We start from the raw sequence: 19519 nt of genomic DNA on the forward strand, positions 1-19519 counted from the left end.
TGGAATGAAGAATAGACTGGAGAGGGGAAAGACAGGAGGAAGGGAGATCAGAGAGAAGGCTGATACAGTAATCTAGCCGGGATATTACGAGAACCCGTAGCAGTAAGGTAGCTGTTTGGGTGGAGAGGAAAGGGCGGATCTTGCCAATATTATAAAGATGAGACTGGCAGGTTTTGATGATGGATTGGATGTGTGGGGTGAATGAGAGAGCCGAGTCAAAGATGACACCGAGGTTGCGGGCCAGAGAGATGGGAAGGATGGTCGTACCATCCACGGTGATAGGGAAGTCTGGGAGAGGACCGGGCTTGGGAGGGATGATTAGCTCAGTCTTGCTCATGTTGAGTTTTAGGTGGCAGGCAGACATCCAGGTAGAGACGTCTTGGAGGCAGGAGGAGATACGAGCCTGAAGGGAGGGGGAGATGATGGGGCAGAGATGTAGATCTGGGTGTCATCTGCATAGAGATGATAGTTGAAGCCGTGAGAACGGATGAGTTCACCAAGGGAGTGAGTGTAGATGGAGAACAGAAGAGGGCCAAGAACTGACCCTTGAGGACCCCTAACAGAGGATGGTCGGTGGAGGAGGAGCCTGCGAAGGAGACTGAGAATGAACGGCCAGAGAGATAAGAGGAGAACCAGGAGGGGACAGAGTCCGTGAAGCCAAGGTGAGATAAGGTGTGGAGAAGAAGGGGATGGTAAACAGTGTGAAAGGCAGCTGAGAGGTCAAAGAGGATTAGGATAGAGTAGGAGCCATTGGATTTGGCAAGAAGGAGGTCGTGGGTGACCTTAGAGAGAGCAGTCTCTGTAGAATGGAGGGGATGGAAGCCAGATTGGAGGGGGTCCAAGAGAGAATTGGAGTTAAGGAATTCTAGGCAGCGAGTGTAGACGACCCGTTCTAGGATCTTGGAAAGGAAGGGTAGTAGGGAGATAGGGCGATAACTGGAAGGGGAAGTGGGGTCGAGAGAGGGTTTTTTTAGGATGGGTGAGACGTCGGCATGTTTGAAGGCAGAAGGGAAGAAGCTATTAGAGAGTGAGCGATTAAAGACAGAAGTTAAGAAGGGGAGGAGGGAAGGGGCGATGGTTTTTATAAGGTGAGCGGGAATGGGGTCCGAGGCGCAGGTGGAGGGGATGGCACTTGCGAGGAGGGAGGAGATCTCTTCTGAGGATACTGCAGGGAAGGATTCCACTAAGAATCCACTATGGCAGCAATCACATCACATACTAACTGCTAAATAAAGAACTGTTCATTATGATGATATGATGATGATGACATTTGGTGCTTAAATTGGGTTTGGAGTTTTGAATTTTGGCTTTTACACTTACTCTTTTGCCAGCCACTGTTCAAAGTGCTGGGGTAAATGCAAGTTAATCAAGTTAGACACAATACATGTCCCACATGGTACTCATAATCTTTATCCCCATTTTACAGATGAGGTAATTGGGGCACAGATAAATTAAGTGACTTGCCAAGGTCACACAGCAGAGAAGTTTGCGGATTCAGGGTGAGAACCCTGGTCCTTCTAACTCCCAGGCCCATGCACTATTCACTATGCCCTGCTATTTCTCACTGCTATTATACTTCAAGTGAGTTTGGAGTTATTCGTCGCATGACACTCGCTCATTCCCCATGGCTTGTGGGGCCCTTGGGAAGCTGAAAGATTCTTCCCTAGACGGGATACATTAGAGGGTAGAGCAGGATGCAGGAGCCTATGATAATGGTAATAATTGGTGTAGCTAGCTGACATGAGAAACACGCAAGACTATGCCTTCCAGTTCTAGGGTAAAAACAACTGAATGTACAATAAAGCTGTGGGAAGAGATAATCAGTAGGCTAGAATGGTCTTAATATGTTTTCCATATTTTTCTAGAAATAAGAATTGTAAATTTGAAAATTCAGACAGTGACGGCATACAAGACTCTCACTAATGTTGTTGGATATTTAAAGGGAGCTACATTTCCTGGTAAGTTGATGTTTAAAGTATGTAGATTGCATATATAATGAGTGAATAACAGACTTACCACCCTGTGATTTAGTAGCAAGTGAGTATTTTTAATCTCTGGGAATGCAAATAAGAAATGTTCTTCATGTGTGAATTATTTAATTTTAACTATGGGTAATTGAAATTCTTGATATGGTATTTTTGCTAAATTTCAAAGATAATGCTGAAAAATGGATATTGAAAATAGAAAATGGTATTGATTTTGGAAGGGGAAATCGTTACTTGTGCAATATTACGAAACAAAGGTAGAACATTTACAGATACTACAATGTATTTTTTTGAAAATCATTTTGATACTCAAAAACAATTATTTACTGTGTTCATGAGATTCAGATTGTAAGCTCTTTAAGGGCAGGGATCACATCTACTAATTCTGTGCTGTTTTCCCAAGTGTTTACTGTGGTATTCTACAGAGAGTAAGTATTCAATAAATAACCACTGAATGTTGGATTGATTGAAGATGATTTAGAGTAAAATCAATCATAGTCAATTATAAAGTCTAAAGCAACCTCCCAATTAACAGGGAAGGTTATTGGTTCTGAGCCCTTTCACTTACATTTTCAAATGTTGAAAAGTTCAGAGCATTGGCTTCTAAGAATTCCCTACCTAAATAATGTTTATAGGAGCAATATAAGTTTTTCAAAATGGCAGATTATGCCAACCGTAAAGTTGTCTGTCAAATCTGAAATGACATGCATACCATCACAGACGAGATTAGTAGCAAAGTGGCTTAGTGGAAAGAGCCCAGGCTTGGGAGTCAAAGATCACGGGTTATAATCCCGGCTCTGCCACTTGTCAGCTGTGTGACTTTGGGCAAGTCACTTCACTTCTCTGTTCCTCAGTTCCCTCATCTGTGAAATGGGGATGAAGACCATGAGCCCCACATGGTACCACTTAATGATTTTGTATCTACCCCAGCGCTCAGAGCAGAGCTTGGCACATAATAAGCGCATAACAAATACCATCACTATATTATTATGACTTTTTTATTTCTCCCTGAAATAGTCTTAGTATTGTTTGTTATTGACTAGACTGTGATCCCGTTTTGGTCAGGGATTGTCTCTATCTGTTGCCTAATCGTACATTCCAAGCTCTTAGTACAGTGCTCTGAACATAGTAAGCACTCAATAAATATGATTGAATGAATGAATGAATGAAATGCTCTGCACATAGTAAGTGCTCAATAAATACTATTGAATGAATGAAAATGTAGAAATAACACTAAATGCATTTGTTGCTGAGGTTCAATGTGGAAATTATTTCTTCCTTTCTCCAGACAGGTATATCATAGTTGGTAGCCCACACCAGAGTTCATATCCTCACCATCGACAGGAGCAGGCTAGTAATAGTGCCATAATCACCGCTTTTATCCAGGCCTTGATGTTAAAAGTGAAGAGGGGCTGGAGACCAGACCGTACCATCATTTTCTGCTCATGGGGTGGATCAGCGTTTGGAAATATTGGCTCATATGAATGGGCAGAGGTAAAGAAATAAACATCACAAAACGGCATTAGTGGCTTGTGCTCTCTTAAGAAAAAAAGTAGGATCCTATAGTCAGAGAGAACTAAAGTTATTGAGGCCAGACTTATCTTCAGAAACCTCTCTCTTTTCCAAAACTCCAGAAAAGGAGTTGTCATGGTCACTCTTGATGGGATATTATTTTAACAAACTGCTTTGTCTTTTTTATAAGAATAGCACTCTCAAAGAGCTGAAAAAGTTTTCCTTGTTTTTATTTTCTTTTGAAAAGGATCCCAAATGAGAAGGGATGCTTTGATTTAAGAAAATTAAAAGATTGAGGATGTGGGATATTTTCAGACAATATACATTTTTAATTGAAGGAAAAATAACGTATCTTGAAGAAAATACACAATTTTAATTAATTCTGAAATTAATCTAAATTTACTTATTCCAGATTGAATGCTAGGAATTATGTGAGTGAATTGAAGATAAATGTATATATTTCACAAATATCAATTCCAGTAGAATATTATAGTACCAAATGCTTTCCAGTGAAAGGCAAATGTATATTTCCATCAACTATTCAGACTTTCCTGTATGAAAACATCCTTTGATATTCCGAAGGTTTAGCCTCCTTTTTAAAATATACTTTTCACTTCAGCAGTACTGTGAAATTCATGATTACAGATCAAAGCAGAAATGCAAAAATGAGGAAAAAATGGCATCGTTTTTATGATAGGTTATACACTCTGCTGAAAATGTTGCAGTAAAGTTTGTTCTACTGAAACATTCCTTTTCTTCAAAAAACTCCAAATTTAGAAAAACATTTCATATGCACAATATTCTTTCCCAGGTTACTTAAAATGAGTCACTAGTTCAGGTCTATAAAGACTAATGGAAAAATGTGGGATAATCTCATATTCTGCATATAGTGATAGAATGCATTAGTAACTATGCCTGCTGGCCATATATGTATGTATTATGTACATACATATACATGTATTATGTCATTTGTAGTCAATTTTTTATATGGCTTTATTAGTAAAGTTTTCATAATTTACAATAAGGCATTCATTTTAATTGAGAGATTGCAGTCAGTAGTTAGTTTAACAAAAATGATTGGAAGAGAAACTAGATTCGATTGGTTATTTGGGACACTTGAATTTTCAGCCAAGAAGCTTCCATCATTTCTCCACACCTAGAGTCTATTGGGTTCATTGGTGTCTGCTCTCCTTCTGAGCACAGGAATTTAGATCCATGTGCCATTCCCTAAAACTTCACATCTCTCCCACATTTTTGAGGCCTCCCTGAATCAGGGGCTTGAGAGTAAGATCTACTGTGGGTCAGGAGAGCTGGGAGAGAGAATTTTAGTTCCTTAAATTACCCCAGATGGTAATTTTGATAATGCTGCATCCCAGCTGAAAACTGGAGTCATTTGAGGATTACAGACCTGAATATTGCATGGCCATGAAACAGAGTGACTGTCTTTAAATATAAACATCATATAGAAAGAGGGAAAGGAGACTAAAGGGAAAACAGCACCGGTACTACAAACAGTAAGTAAAACAACATAATGGGGCAACCATTTGTTGGTTGTAATAGAGGGACCACCTTTAGACTGTGACCTTGTCGTACTCTCCCAAGAGCTTATTATTCATTCATTCAATTCTATTTCTTGAGCGCTTACTGTGTGCAGACCACTGTACTAAGTGCTTTGAAAGGACACTTCAGCAATAAAGAGAGACACTCCCTGCCCACAGTGGGCTTACAGACTGGAAGGGGGGAGAAAGATATCAAAACAAGTAAACAGGCATCACTAGCATCAATATAAATAAATAGAATTTTAAATATATACACATCGAAACAGTAAAAGGCATTAATGTAAATAAATAGAACTATAGATATGTACATGTATGCACAAGTACTGTGGGATGGGGAGGTAAGGCGGAGCAAAGAGAGCTAGTCGGGGTGATGGGGAGGGCAGGAGGAGCTGAGAAAAAGGGGGACTTACTCTAGGAAGGCCTCTTGGAGGAGGTGAGTCTTCAGTAGGGCTTTGAAAGGGGGAAGTGTGATTGGCATATTTGAGGAGAAGAGCGTTCTAGGCCAGGGGTAGGATGTGGGCCAGGAGTCGATGGCGGGACAGGCAAGAATGAGGCACAGTGAGAAGGTTAGTACCAGAGGAGTGCAATGTGCGGGCTGGGCTGTAGAAGGAGAGAAGGCTAGTGAGTTAGGAGGGGGTAAAGTGATGGAGACCTTTGAAGCCAATAGTGTGAAGTTTTTGCTTGATACGCAGGTTGATAGGCAAATACTGGAGATTTTTCAGGAGGCGGGTGACATGCCCAGAGTGTTTCTGTAGAAAGATAAGCTGGGCATCAGAGTGAAATATATTGAAGTGGGGAGAGACAGGAGGTTAGGAAGTCAGAAAGGATGCTGATGCCGTAATTCAGTCGGGGTAGGATGAATGATTGTACTAAAGTGATAGTGGTTTGGATGGAGAGGAGAGGGTGGATCTGGGTGATGTTATAATGGTGAAACTGGCAGTTTTGGTGACAGATTGGATGTGTGGGGAGAATGAGAGAGTGGAGTCAAGTATGGCACCAAGATTGTGGGCTTGTGAGATGGGAAGGATGGTAGTGCAGTCCACAGTGATGGTAAAGTCAGGGCGAGGACAGGTTATGGGAGGGAAGATAAGGAGCTCTGTCTTGGACATGTTGAGTTTTAAGTGGCAAGGAAGACATGCAAGTGGAGATGTCCTGAAGGCAGGAGGAGATGATCTGCAAATAGAAAGCACTCAATAAGTAGTATTGATTGGTTGGTTTGGCACAATATGGCTGAGACTGTGGGTCCCGTGTCAGTCTTTCAGCCACAGATGCAGTCACAGGTGGTGTCTTTGAAAACAGACTACTATTTAGTCTTGTCTTTTCTTACACCGTTGAGTTTTGTAAATATGTGAATGTATTATCTCTATACAGGTACAGACCAGATAGACTGGGAAATCCTGGAAATGGGACACTATTTTCTTAACTTAACGTGGTTTTTCTGGACTCCAGGCAAATCTCTGATTTCAGGACCATGCAAGTTAAACAGTAGCTGATTTAATTAATAATTTATCCTGCCAAAATATATTTTAGTCAGGATTGCATGAATATTTCAAGCAAATATTTTAAAGGGGCTGTTAATCTCAGACAAATAAAAAATGTATTGTGGGACTTAGAATTATCAGATAATTTGAGGTACAACTTGCTCTTTAATATTTATTCTTCACCAGAGAACAACATTTACCTACAGTTAAATGTATTAACACTTGATACTTTTATTTCGGTTGGTAGGATTTCAAGAAAGTTCTCCGAAGAAATGTCGTGGCATATATTAGTCTCCATAATCCTATTAGAGGGAACTCCAGTCTACATCCTGTGGCATCTCCTTCTCTGCAGCAGCTTGTGTCTGAGGTAAAATATGCAATTTTACTGTAATTTCTTAAGCACAGTCTTCCCCCTATTATTCCTCCCTGATGTATATTAATTATACATTCCATGCTGATGTTAAAATGCTGATACAAATTAACATTTAGCAATCCTTAAAGTATTTAAAACTGTGTGAAGAAATATTTTTCAGAAAGGGAACATCTTCCTAGAAGTTAAGAAGTGAAGGCATTAGTATCCATGATACAACGTTTCATTGCCATTCTGATTATTTATCTTATTGACTTTCTGTTGACTTTACACTAAGATTTTCCTTAATTATCTGGAATTTTACTTTAAGAACACTGGCTTTTCATCAAGTGACATTTCAAGTTGTGATATATTTGTACATGACATGTTGCTACCCAAGATGAAAATCATCTCTGCTTTGATGACCAGTGGGAAAATTTAGGTATTTAAGGAAACAACTTTTTCAGAATTCCAAGAATAGAGTTGGTGTCACAAAAATCTGGGCTAGGTGACAGAGAATATGCTGAAATTCTATAAATTAAAAGTATTGATTGAGATAAATTGCATTTAAAATATTTTCTAAATAGATAGTTTTCACTGGCATTTCCAAAGATAATTTAATAGCAAGGACATTGGCATCAATGAAATGGGAACATCTGAACATTTGAGCTCAGATAAATAGATGGCAATATGTATGTCCTAAATTTAACCTTATGCTTTTAAGATGAATCTGCTTATCATGTGTACTGTTTTAATTACACTGACTTTCATTTATCTTCCTGGAAACAATGGGAATATGTAAACCCCTATATTTGATTTTCTGATGTTAGAAATATGTTTTAGGGATGGATCGTCTCAAGAATTGAAGCATTTTTAAATTAGCGCCTGGAAATAGAGAAAAGCCGGTAAAATATAAATATTTGAATGAAGCATAAAATTCTATGAGTGATGGGGCTTTTTGAAATTGGGCCTTCTAAAGCCTTTAGCATTAAAGATTTGTTTACAAGCACCATGGAGTTTTTTATATGAAACTTTAAACCATTTATATTTGTAATTTAACTGACAATATGAACAATTTTGAAATCTCAAGACTTTCACCTTTTTAAAAATTAAATACAAATTTAAATTAAAAAGGCTTACACTAAAACTTTGAACATTAAAGGGAAATCATTTAATACAAATGTTGGTCTTTTAAGTCAATCTGAAATTTAAGTGAGTACTCTATTACCAATAATACTTATTAGATGCCTGATTAATCCATCAATCAATCGGTGATATTTATTCTGTGATCACTGAGTGCCGAGCACAGTATTAAGTGCTTGGGAGTACAGTGCAATCGAGTTGGGTATACATGATTTCAATTTAATAATATTTCAATGGAAATACTGTAAATTCAGTCTTACACATTTTTGCTTTAAGCCTGATTTTTTTCCATTTCCTTAAATTTAAATCACCAAATACCCATATAGAAAAAGACAAAATATCAAGCTACTAAAGGAAATCTGTACTGTTATGGGAGTGTTATTATTTTTAATGAACATAAATGCCATGGTAGTTGAGACATTTCAAAATAAAAATGTGACTGTTAGCAAAATAAAAAAAAGTTGTAATATTTTGCTTGCAAAATTCAGCTCAGGTTGAAAGTTCACTCTGAATATATTTGAAATTAGAATTACACCATACATGAATCTTGCTTCAGTTCCCAGGGGTGCCTTATCCTATTCTTTGGCTAGGACACTTTCACTGCTTACTTTATAGAGAAGATTGATATCTTTTTAGAGAACATTAATAAAACTTTCAGGAGTTGCTGTAAAGGCCAGTTACTTATTGGCTTATCTCAGGAGTACATTAGCTTAAATAGTCTAAGCATGGTTTGTAGATATGGGAATCAATTTAACGTACAGTGGTGGATTGGTTAGTGATGCATTTCTAAATAATGCTAGAATAGCCAACCTTGTGAGCACACATCAGAATGATTACTTATATAAAAACCCAATTATCCAAGATAATTGGGACCAAGGCAAGTTCAGATAATTGAAAGTATGGATAACTGAGCCAAATCGAGGATGTCTGTCTTCTATAGGAATTTGCTCAGTTATGCAAGTTTCCCTTTTTAATTTTATTTCTCAAGCTAAACTCAATTTGGTTAATACTTTGTTTAGATAATGGACATTTGTATAATCATTCTTTAAAATTCTGAGGTTACCTGAAGTGCCTCTATATCCTTAAAGACTGTTGCTTTGTGCCTCGGAGTCAGGAGCTTCTTACTATTCTCTTTTCAATGGCTATCCTGATGCTCCCCAAAAGGAATAGAAATAGATTGGGGAGAAGTCCTGCTTGAGTTCCTTTGAAGAAGTACAGCAATAAGAATCTCCCTATTGAAGAGGTGAGAAATCTGGGCCCAGGGATTTGGAGGGAAGCTGGCTTTCACAGGCTCTCATTCATTCAATTGTATTTATTGAACGCTTTCAATGTGCAGAGCACTGTACTAAGGGCTTGGCTCTCCTATTTCTCCTCTCGAACGCAACTCCGTCTGCCTGCATCTCATGCCCATCAGTCAGCTAATCATACTTATTGTCATACATACACAACACAGTACCAGCACTAGGAAAAGTACTGTACAACAATATAAATGACACATTCCTTGACCATAAGGAGCTCCCACATTGCTAGGACATACACCACCTTTATTAATTCCAGCCAGTTTATACTTTAGTGGGTTTTGTGTGTGTGCATTTGCACCTGCAAGTGTGTAGCCTTTTACATCACAACAACCAAAGAAACAAGTGTGACAAGTACTGAGAAGCCACAGCTAAAGATCTATTTTTACCATATTGATGGAAACTAAATTAGGGATTCCACAACTCTGGACTTCTTAATTTCCCAGCTGTGTTTTTGGGTTTTTTTTTGTTTGTTGGTTTTTTTTTTTTTTTTCGACTGTAGGGGGTTGGGATTTCCAGTTGCTAATTAGTCTATTAGCTAATAAGTTGCTTCCAAATGATTTGGAAGCACCATCCAAATGATGGTGCTGGGGGTTCCTTCCAAATGATTTTCTCTTTAGAGGAGGAGTTTTATTTCTGCATATCCTGACATTTTGTTAGTCCTATTTTTATCTCAGTAAGAGGATTCTGGATGAAAGAATGAGTTTAATAAGACTGCTGATTTAAATATTTGCATTTTGTAGCTAAAGAACAAGTTAAACAATGTGAGATTTTAACAAATTTAGTTTGACCTCATTCGTGATAGCTGTGGTAACTACTATCCATATTCACTGAAGGGGCACACTGTAGAGTTCTTCTTTGTTGGGATAACCTGATTACCTTGTATCTGCTCCAGCACTTGAAACAGTGCTTGGCACATCGTAAGTACTTAACAAATACCATAATTATTATTATTAATAATAACTGTAATAGTGTAGTGGTAGAATTAGTGGTAAAATGTATTAAGTGCTTCTGTTTAAAGCACTGTGCGAAGACAGCATGACCGGTATGCAAATGATCATTTTTTCTATGCTGGGATGTTAATGAATCATCATTGGCCAAAAAATTACTGGTCCTTCATCCAAAAAGGAGAAGTAATAGTAGTAAAACAGAATGCATTTAGAGTCCACTTGACATAGTACACTTGGAAGTACAAAATGACACAAAAATCCTGCATTCTAACAGGAGAGACAAACACGAAAGTATTCAGAACTGAGAGGTCAGAAATAAAGAAATAAAAAGCCACAAATACGTAAATGCCAAGGAGATTGTAAATGAGATAGTTCATAATGTTAGGGTTGGCTGAATGGATGGCTATGACTCAAGGTATTGAGAAGTTTATCAGGAAACTCTAGTTTATGGAGGTGAGATTTTTGGGGAGATTTGAATGTAGGGAAAGCCTTCGTATGTCTGATGAGGGGAGGGGAGGAATTCCAAGCCAGCAGAACAGTGTGAATTAGGGAATGGAACTGGGAGAGTTGAACGTGAGGTATAGTTTGATGATTGTGTTGGGTGGAAAGAAGGCAGAGAATTGGGAAGTGTTTGAAGAAGAGAGCAGATAGGTAAGGTAGGGCTAAAGGCATAGGCACCCTTGAAGTTGATCATAAGGGAGTTTTTAGTCAGTCAATCAATGCTTTTGATTGACCTTTTACTCTGTTGAGAGCACTGAACCAAGACCTTAGGAGAGTTCAGTGCACTGTGAGCCAGTTATTGGGCAGGGATTGTCTCTATCTGTTGCTGAATTGTACATTCCAACTGCTTAGTACAGTGCTCTGCACATAGTAAGTGCTCAATAAATACTATTGAATGTACACAGTTAGCAGACATGCTCTCTGTCCATAATGACCATAATTAAGGCATTAGAATGCACAACCTCCACTCCCAGACCCATGCTCTTTCCATCAGGCAACACTCCTTCCCTCCATTCTAGGGGCAAAGGTGAGCAGTTGGGGGCTTGAGGGATGGGTGATCCTAAAGCAGTTGGCTAAATTTGACTCTTCAGGAGCATAAACTTTCACGTTTCATTAATTGCTATCAGTAGTTCTATCAGGACTTGTAGAATTTTGCTTAAAAATAACCTATATTGTAAATTGTAGACATCATCATCAGTATTATTGATTGTGCACTTATACTGTACACCATGCTGTACTAGGTGCTCATTTATATAACATTATAATAGTGTACTGTTAGAAGCAGCGTGGCTCAGTGAAAAGAACTCGGGCTTGGGAGTCAGAGGTCATGGGTTCAAATCCCAGCCCTACCACTTGTCAGCTGTGTGGCTGTGGGCAAGTCACTTCGCTTCTCTGTACCTCAGTTACCTTATCTGTAAAATGGGGATGAAGACTGTGAGCCTTACGTGGGACAACCTGATTATATGTATCTACCCCAGTGCTTAGATCAGTGCTCTGCACATGGTAAGCGCTTAACAAATACCGACATTATTATTATTATTATATGCACTAGTGCAAATCAAGAGGCAAGTTATAACTAATGAAATGAGCACCAGCAAAAGCTATTGTAGTCTGAAATTCACTGCTGGTGAACATTTGAATTGTTGTTTAGTTCAAAGAGGATCGAAGACTTTTGCTTTTGAGTAGCTTTTATTCTCAGTAGTTGGGTGTATTGTCAAAAATCCAATGATTTCATAGTGGCCCTTGAGGTTTTAATCTTCAAATGAATATGCCTTATATTTGATATGAAATCATTTATAATGGAGAAGGTAGAGCAGTGGAAAACTTAGTCCATCACCTACAGAAGCATGAGTTCTGTATCCCAAGCTTATATCCCTGTTAAAATAAGGAAGGGATAAATTCTACAGTGTGAAACATAGAGAAGGTAATGCTGCACCATCTGATCATTGAAGACTAGGATCTTAAATTCAGGTTTCAGTTTTCCTGTACCAGAAACTCTAGGACCACAAATTTGTGGTTTCAGAGAGGCAGAATTGAAAGTGTAAATATTGGCCTAGATTTCAAACATTGTTGAATGTTAAGTATTTATGGTGCATAATAATTAATTTCTAAACAGTTTGTCCAGAGAACACTTCCAAAAATGCCCCAATTAAATGTCAATAATAACATTGTAAACACTTATTTGAATATTAATCAAACAATTTCATTTTAAGAAGGTTTATCCAGAAAAAAAAGTGCTTCAGATACAGTAGTCCCACGACTTGAACCAGAATGTTATGGAAACGTGTTTAAATTAGCAGTAGAACTAATCAACTCTTGCCAAAGGAAACTGTATTAGCTGTATCTAGAAATTTCATCCTGGAAACTAAAGCAGTCATTAGCTTCTTGAATGAGATGACAGTAAATTTTTGCATTCACTGCAACTTTTTCAGAAAGCCCAGGAGACCACTTAAATATGCAGTAATGAAGAGTCTGCTATCCTGTAATAAATCTCATATTTCCAATTGTATCTCAACAGAAGAAATAAAACCTGATCACTTAAAATGAGTGACAGTTGCATGTGAACAAGACCTATATTTAGTCTAATACTAAATGACCCGAGAAGTATGTTCAGTCAGTAGATAAGATCATATACCATGGCGTGTTTTCAGCCTTTTGCTCTGTCACTTTCATGAGAAGTATTAATGAAATTAGTGCAAATTTAATTACTCCTGCCAGAGACTTTGCAGAAACACAAATAATGCATTGTTAAATTTAAATAAATGCACATGTAGCCCTGAAATCTTTCATGCAAAACAGATAATTAATTTTCATTAAAAAAACAGGAAGCTCTTTTTCCTCATTCTAAGAAAATATATTCAAATCACAATAGATTCAGAATATGAATATTGACAATTACATGCTGCAAAAGTAGAAATATCAATATTCACAGTGATACTTCTGTTCCCTACATAAATGAAAATGATTTACAGCTTGGTTAAAACCAAATATGTTGAATTCTTCGCTGCCATTCCATGAGATTCAACAGTGTGCACTCTTGATGTGAAGAAAGGAGAAAATCCCAACTATCACACATCTTTGGGTGGAATAATAATGTTGGTATTTGTTAAGCACTTACTATGTGAAGAGCACTGTTCTAAGCACTGGGGTAGATACAGAGTAATCAGGTTGTCCCATTTGGGGCTCACAGTCTTAATCTGCATTTTACAGATGAGGTAACTGAGGCACAGAGAAGTTCAGTAACTTGCCCACAGTCACAGAGCTGACAAGTGGTGGAGCTGGGATTTGAACCCCTGACCTCTGACTCCCAAGCCCGTGCTCTTTCCACTGAGCCATGATGCTTCTCTAATAATAATAGTAATGATAATGATGGTATTCAGTAAGTGCTTACTATGTGTCAATCACTGTTCTAAGTGCTGGGGTAAATATAAGCTACCCAGGTTCATTCATTCAGTCATATTTATTGAGCGCTTACTGTTTGCACAACACTGTACTAAGCACTTGAGAAGTCTTATATGGGTCCAGCAGAGATTTACTTCACGTAATGCCATTGTGACTTTAGTAGGAATAACGGTATTCTGGGACCTATCCAAGTCCTATCAATAGGTTAGCTACCTGCTTGGGCTTCTACTTTTCTTTAGAAGAATAACTCTAAAAAGATTAACAGCTCCTATCCTCTCCAATCACACATAGCCAATGCACACAAGCATAAATATGGCTGAAATGTACATTCCAAGTGCTTAGTACAGTGCTCTGCACATAGTAAGTGCTCAATAAATACTATTGAATGAATGAATAAAGATACAACTATAATCCTTACCCTGAGTTATTTCCCTACTACCTTTTTAATATGTAAAATAGCACATCCACATTTTTTGTAGACTTCTGTAAAAGACTTCTATAGAATTCTTTTCACTCTCCCTCTGCTTGGAGGGAATTGGATTCAACATACTCTCACTATCTAAAGTGGCTGTGGTATTAGGGATGGCAGAAAACACCTATAAGAAAGGATATGGCTATGCTTTTCTATTAACTTTATAAAAATTGAGATAAGATAGAGACTAGCAAACACAGTACTTACTGCGAGATCTTTAATGCCTGAATAGAAAAATGAACAATGTATATTAAAGCTGAATGAAAAGGCTCATTGAACACTGGCTCACTGTTATAAGTGACAGGCAAGTAGCCAAATCATAAAATGTTTCTTGCCATTTGAAAAGTTCAACTGCCAGGAAAATAGCATAAACATAAAAGATGCTAAAAATAAAGTATTAATCTGCCCCTGTTTAAATATATTAATTTTGAAAGCAATTTGCATTGGTTCTGATCTACCTGACACATTTCCCTATAAAAGCATTTTAATCTATTTTCAGAAGGGGTTGTTTGGTACAATTTTTAAACTCTTTGGAAAAAACCATAAAAATATCCTGTGATATTTAAAAGATTTGTAGCACCGTTTTGTAATACCAATGGAGTTAAATGCCATTGGGTACTAAAGATTGTACCAATGAAACAATAGAAGCAGCATGGCCGAGAACAGTGCTAAGCACTTAGTACAGTGCTTTGCACACAGTAAGTGCTCAATGAATACCATTCAATTAATGAATGAATGGAAAGAACAGAGTCCTGGAAGTCAGAGGATCTGGGATCTAATCCCATCTCTACCACTTGTCTGCTGATCTCGGCAAGTCAGTTAACTTCTCTGTGCGTCAAATCTCTCATCTACAAAATGGAGATTCAATATCTGTTACCCTTCCTACTTATACTGTGAAGCCCATGTGGGGCTGATTTTCTTGTAACAATCAATCGATCATATTCGTTGAGCACCTGCTACATGCAGGGCACTATAGTAAATGCTTGGGAGACTCAGTGCTTAATAATGTGCTTGGCACATAGTAAATGTTTAAGAAATACCATTATCATTATTACTACTACTAATAATAATAATTAAAGGTCTCAGGAATCAATTAAAATAGTTATTTTAGGATACTTGAAGGAGAAAAAATTAGATAATTTAATACATCCTATGTTAAATATTTTCAATATAGTCTAAAATTTTTTTACCTAAAGCACAAAATGTGTCAGAAAACCTCCACAGAGGCTGGGACAGCTGGTGTTCCTGTATATTAGAATCAGACACAATTTGCCTTGACAGATCGATGGGATCACACCAAGCAAAGACTAAGCCTGGTAATTCAGAGCAATCTAGAAAAAAATGGGGCAGCACAGATGTTGGTCAAGACTCATAGGCTAACGCTGATGTGGCCCCAGGAATCCTGGCTGAAACAGTTTCCCAAACAGAATAATGACAAAAGTCATTGTACCAAAAGAGGGTTAGAGAAGCCAAGCTTGATGGTCTGATTACCGAAAGCCATGGCTTTTTGGGGGGAAAGGTGAGAAAAAAAAATTTAGGCTTTCAAATAACCCCAAATTGGCTCTTTCAAGCCACCCTTTATTCCAACTATAATTCAAGCTGAAAGAAAATAAATTCACCGTGGATAACTCTTCTTCTGGTGAAAGGATCTAAAGCAGCCAGCATGGGAATAGAGCAGTGAATAAAAGCCAAGGTTTTCCCAAGATACTCTTTGAGAATTTGCAAAGTGCTTAGCACAGTAGTCTGTAGACAGTAAGTGCTCAGTAAATATCACTGATGATAATGATGATTATGATAATGATGATGAGAAAGGCAGCCCTAGCCTATTAGCTAGGGAGGCAGATTGCTTCAATAATTGCTTTGATTTTTTAGGGAAATCAAACTTCTTTCCCCCTGAATTTGATAGTTGTTTTCTGTTCCTTTCCTTCCCTTGTAATTATCTTGTCATTGTTGTAGTCAGGCCTGTTTGCAAAGGTTTTAAAATACCCTGGAGAGTTTTTACAGTGAGATTGGAAAGTAGCAGCAAAGAGATGGGACAACAGAAAAAGTGGGAGGAAGAAGTGGCTGAGTAGAAGAGAAGGGGGTTTCTCCACTTTAGCTAGAGGCAGAATAGATTGAAATGGGTTGGAAGGGCAGTGACTCTCTGCCAGCTAAATATGACCCTGCTTCCACCCTCCATGTCCTCAACACTGCAACTCCCTTCCTCATTTATTTCTTATCAAATGCAGCCCAGCTGTTTCTGGTGTCCCCTCTACCTCTGGTAGAAGTTCGAATCTTCTTGAAAAGTGGCTGTTTGAGAAGTAGCGAGGTGGAGATGGGGCAAGGGGAGGAAGCAATCCATTGAAAACTGACTTCCCTGCAGTGATTAGATGCAACATCCAGCTGCGCTTATGGATACCAGGCCCTGTTAACAATTAATGCATAACTTATTTCGGATTTTTCTCCGGTCACTTGACATTAAGAATATAGATGTGTTAATATTTTGTATATTTGTTAAGTACTTCTTCTGTGCAGACCATGTTACTAAGAAATGGGCAAATGTTCCTGGAGATGAGTTAAGGAATAGTGGCTGTTCTAAAGGGAACTTGAAATTAAATGAGGTTGTCGGGAACTGACCATTAATGCTAAGAAAGAAATGATGGAATAAGTGAAGCAAAACCAATAATTCCACAAATGCAGCAGAATGGTGAGGGAAAAGTCCTAAGATTTTTTCACCATCCCCTGCATCCAAGAGGCACACTCATCCAAACATTCTAAAAAATGTGAAGGTATATGAAGGGCTTCACTCGATGGTAGAATCTAATAAAAAAAGCCCTGACCCTTGAATTCCAAAGCCTCAATGGAAGGGTTGCTTGAGAATAATGTTACTGCAATAATTTTAAAGTTATATTCAAATTTTCTGAAAATGTTCCTATGTACAGTAATACTTGAGCTACTTTGGTAATATCAGGTCCTCATCACATTTGTCAGTCCAACAACCTGCCTGTCTGCTTGCCTGTGTAATTGAATGAATGAATGAATGAATGAATGAATGAATGAATGAGTGAGTGAGTGAGTGAGTGAGTGAGTGAGTGAGTGAGTGAGTGAGTGAATAATAGGTAGACAAGTACATGAGGAGATTATCTTCTGTTTACATTAGGTAATTTTTCTTATCAGAAAATGTATTTAAATGATGAACAGTGAATATTTAGATGTGTCATAAATGAAATAGTTTTATTAGTAAAGTGGTAGCTCAGGAAATTTAGGGTGGTAAATAGAACTAGCACTATTTTTGGAGAATAAATTTCCACACATCCCTAAAGTTCAATCATATTTTATACATTTAAGTTAGTAATGAATCCATACATGTTCATAGAAGTTAAGGTGACATTGAACACATGCACTGGATTAATCCAAGGCAGGTAACACAGTCAGTAACCATGCTTCATTAACTACAGTTTTGCAGGAGATGATTACTTGAGTCACCACATTTATCAAATACTGTTCCCTTCTACTTAGCTATTTGGTGGAAAATATATTTTGCTCTCTATATTTGGTGGTTAAAAAAATGACAACTATTGAGTTAATTTATTTTGTCCTTCAGTAACTTGTACTCTACAAAAATATCTCTTCTTTTTCCCCATTCATATAGTTGCTGGAGGAAATGAAAAGGAAATATAATTCATTCATTCATTCATTCATTCAATAGTATTTATTGAGCGCTTACTATGTGCAGAGCACTGCACTTAAGCGCTTGGAATGTACAATTCAGCAACAGATAGAGACAATTCCTGCCCATTGATGGGCTTACAGTCTAATCAGGGGAGACAGGCAGACAAAAACTATAGTGATAAATAGAATCAAGGGGATGTACATCTCATTAACAAAATAAATAGGGTAATAAATATATATGCAAATAAGCAGACAAGCACAGTGCTGAGGGGAAGGGAGGGAGGAGGAGCAGAGGGAAAGGGGGGGAAAGGGAGCTTAGCTGAGGGGAGGTGAAGGGGGGCAGAGAGTTAGCAGAGGGAGCAGAGGGAAAAGGGGAAACTCATTCTGGGATGGCCTCTTGGAGGAGGTGAGTTCTCACTAGGGCTTTGAAGAGGGGAAGAGAGTTAGTTTGGCAGAGGTGAGGAGGGAGGACATTCCAGGACAGCGGTAGGACGTGGGCCAAGGGTCAACGGCGGGATAGGCGAGAACGGGGGACAGTGAGGAGGTGGGCGGCAGAGGAGCGGAGCCTCCGGGGTGGGAAGTAGAAAGAAAGAAGGGACGAGAGGTAGGAGGGGGCAAGACATTGGATACCTTGAAGCCTAGAGTGAGAAGTTTTTGTTTCGTGTGGAGGTTGATAGGCAACCACTGGAAGTTTTTAACAAGGGGAGTGACATACCCAGAGCGTTTCTGCAGGAAGATAAGCAGCGGAATGAAGAATAGACTGGAGCAGAGAGACACAGGAAGAAGGGAGATCAGAGAGAAGGCTGACACAATAATCCAGCCGGGATATTATGAGAGCCTGTACCAGTAAGATAGCCATTTGGGTGAAGAGGAAGGGGCAGATCTTGGCAATATTATAAAGGTGAGACCGGCAGGTCTTGGTGATGGATTGGATGTGTGGGGTGAATGAGAGAGCTGAGTCAAGGATGACACCCAAGGTTGCGGGCTTGAGAGACGGAAAGGATGGTCATACCATCCAGTGATAGGGAAGTCAGAAAGAGGACAGGGCTTGGGAGGGAAGATAAGGAGCTCATTTTTGGACATGTTGAGTTTTAGGTGGTGGGCAGACATCCAGGTAGAGACGTCCTGGAGGCAGGAGGAGATACCAGCCTGAAGGGAGGGGGAGAGGACAGGGGAGGAGATGTACATTTGAGTGTCATCTGCATAGAGATGGTAGTTGAAGCCATGAGAGCGAATGGGTTCACCAAGGGAGTGAGTTTAGATGGAGAACAGAAGAGGGCCAAGAACTGACCCTTGAGGAACTCCTACAGTTACAGGATGGTTGGGGGAGGAGGAGCCTGCGAAGGAGACCGAGAATGAACGGCCAGAAAGATAAGAGGAGAACCAAGAGAGGATGGAGTCCGTGAAGCCAAGGTGAGATACGGTGTGGAGGAGAAGGGGATGGTCTACAGTGTGAAAGGCAGCTGAGAGGTCAAGGAAGATTAGGATAGAGTAGGAGCCATTGGATTTGTCAAGAGGGGGTCATGGGTGACATTTGAGAGAGTAGTCTCTGTAGGGTGGAGGGGATGGAAGCCAGATTGGAGGAGGTCCAGGAGAAAATTGGAGTTAAGGAATTCTAGGCAGGGAGTGTAGACGACTCATTCTAGGTGATTGGAAAGGAAGGGTAGTAGGGAGATAGGGCAAAAACTGGAAGGGGAAGTGGGGTCAAGAGAGGGTT

General features: G+C 38.9%; 1 protein-coding gene across 3 annotated transcripts in view; it reads left to right on the forward strand.

The window, feature by feature from the left end:
- NAALADL2 (N-acetylated alpha-linked acidic dipeptidase like 2) overlaps positions 1-19519 on the forward strand; it is a 966685-nt gene that overhangs the window by 660505 nt on the left and 286661 nt on the right. For all 3 annotated transcript variants that reach the window (XM_029067290.2, XM_039913128.1, XM_039913127.1), the window contains 3 exons: positions 1866-1958; positions 3274-3479; positions 6785-6904. In XM_029067290.2, the coding sequence (XP_028923123.1) occupies positions 1866-1958; positions 3274-3479; positions 6785-6904 (419 nt within the window). The remainder of the gene's footprint in view (positions 1-1865; positions 1959-3273; positions 3480-6784; positions 6905-19519) is intronic.

This window comes from Ornithorhynchus anatinus, chromosome 1 (assembly GCF_004115215.2).
Source record: "Ornithorhynchus anatinus isolate Pmale09 chromosome 1, mOrnAna1.pri.v4, whole genome shotgun sequence".
In the NCBI taxonomy this organism is placed as follows: Eukaryota; Metazoa; Chordata; class Mammalia; order Monotremata; family Ornithorhynchidae; genus Ornithorhynchus; species Ornithorhynchus anatinus.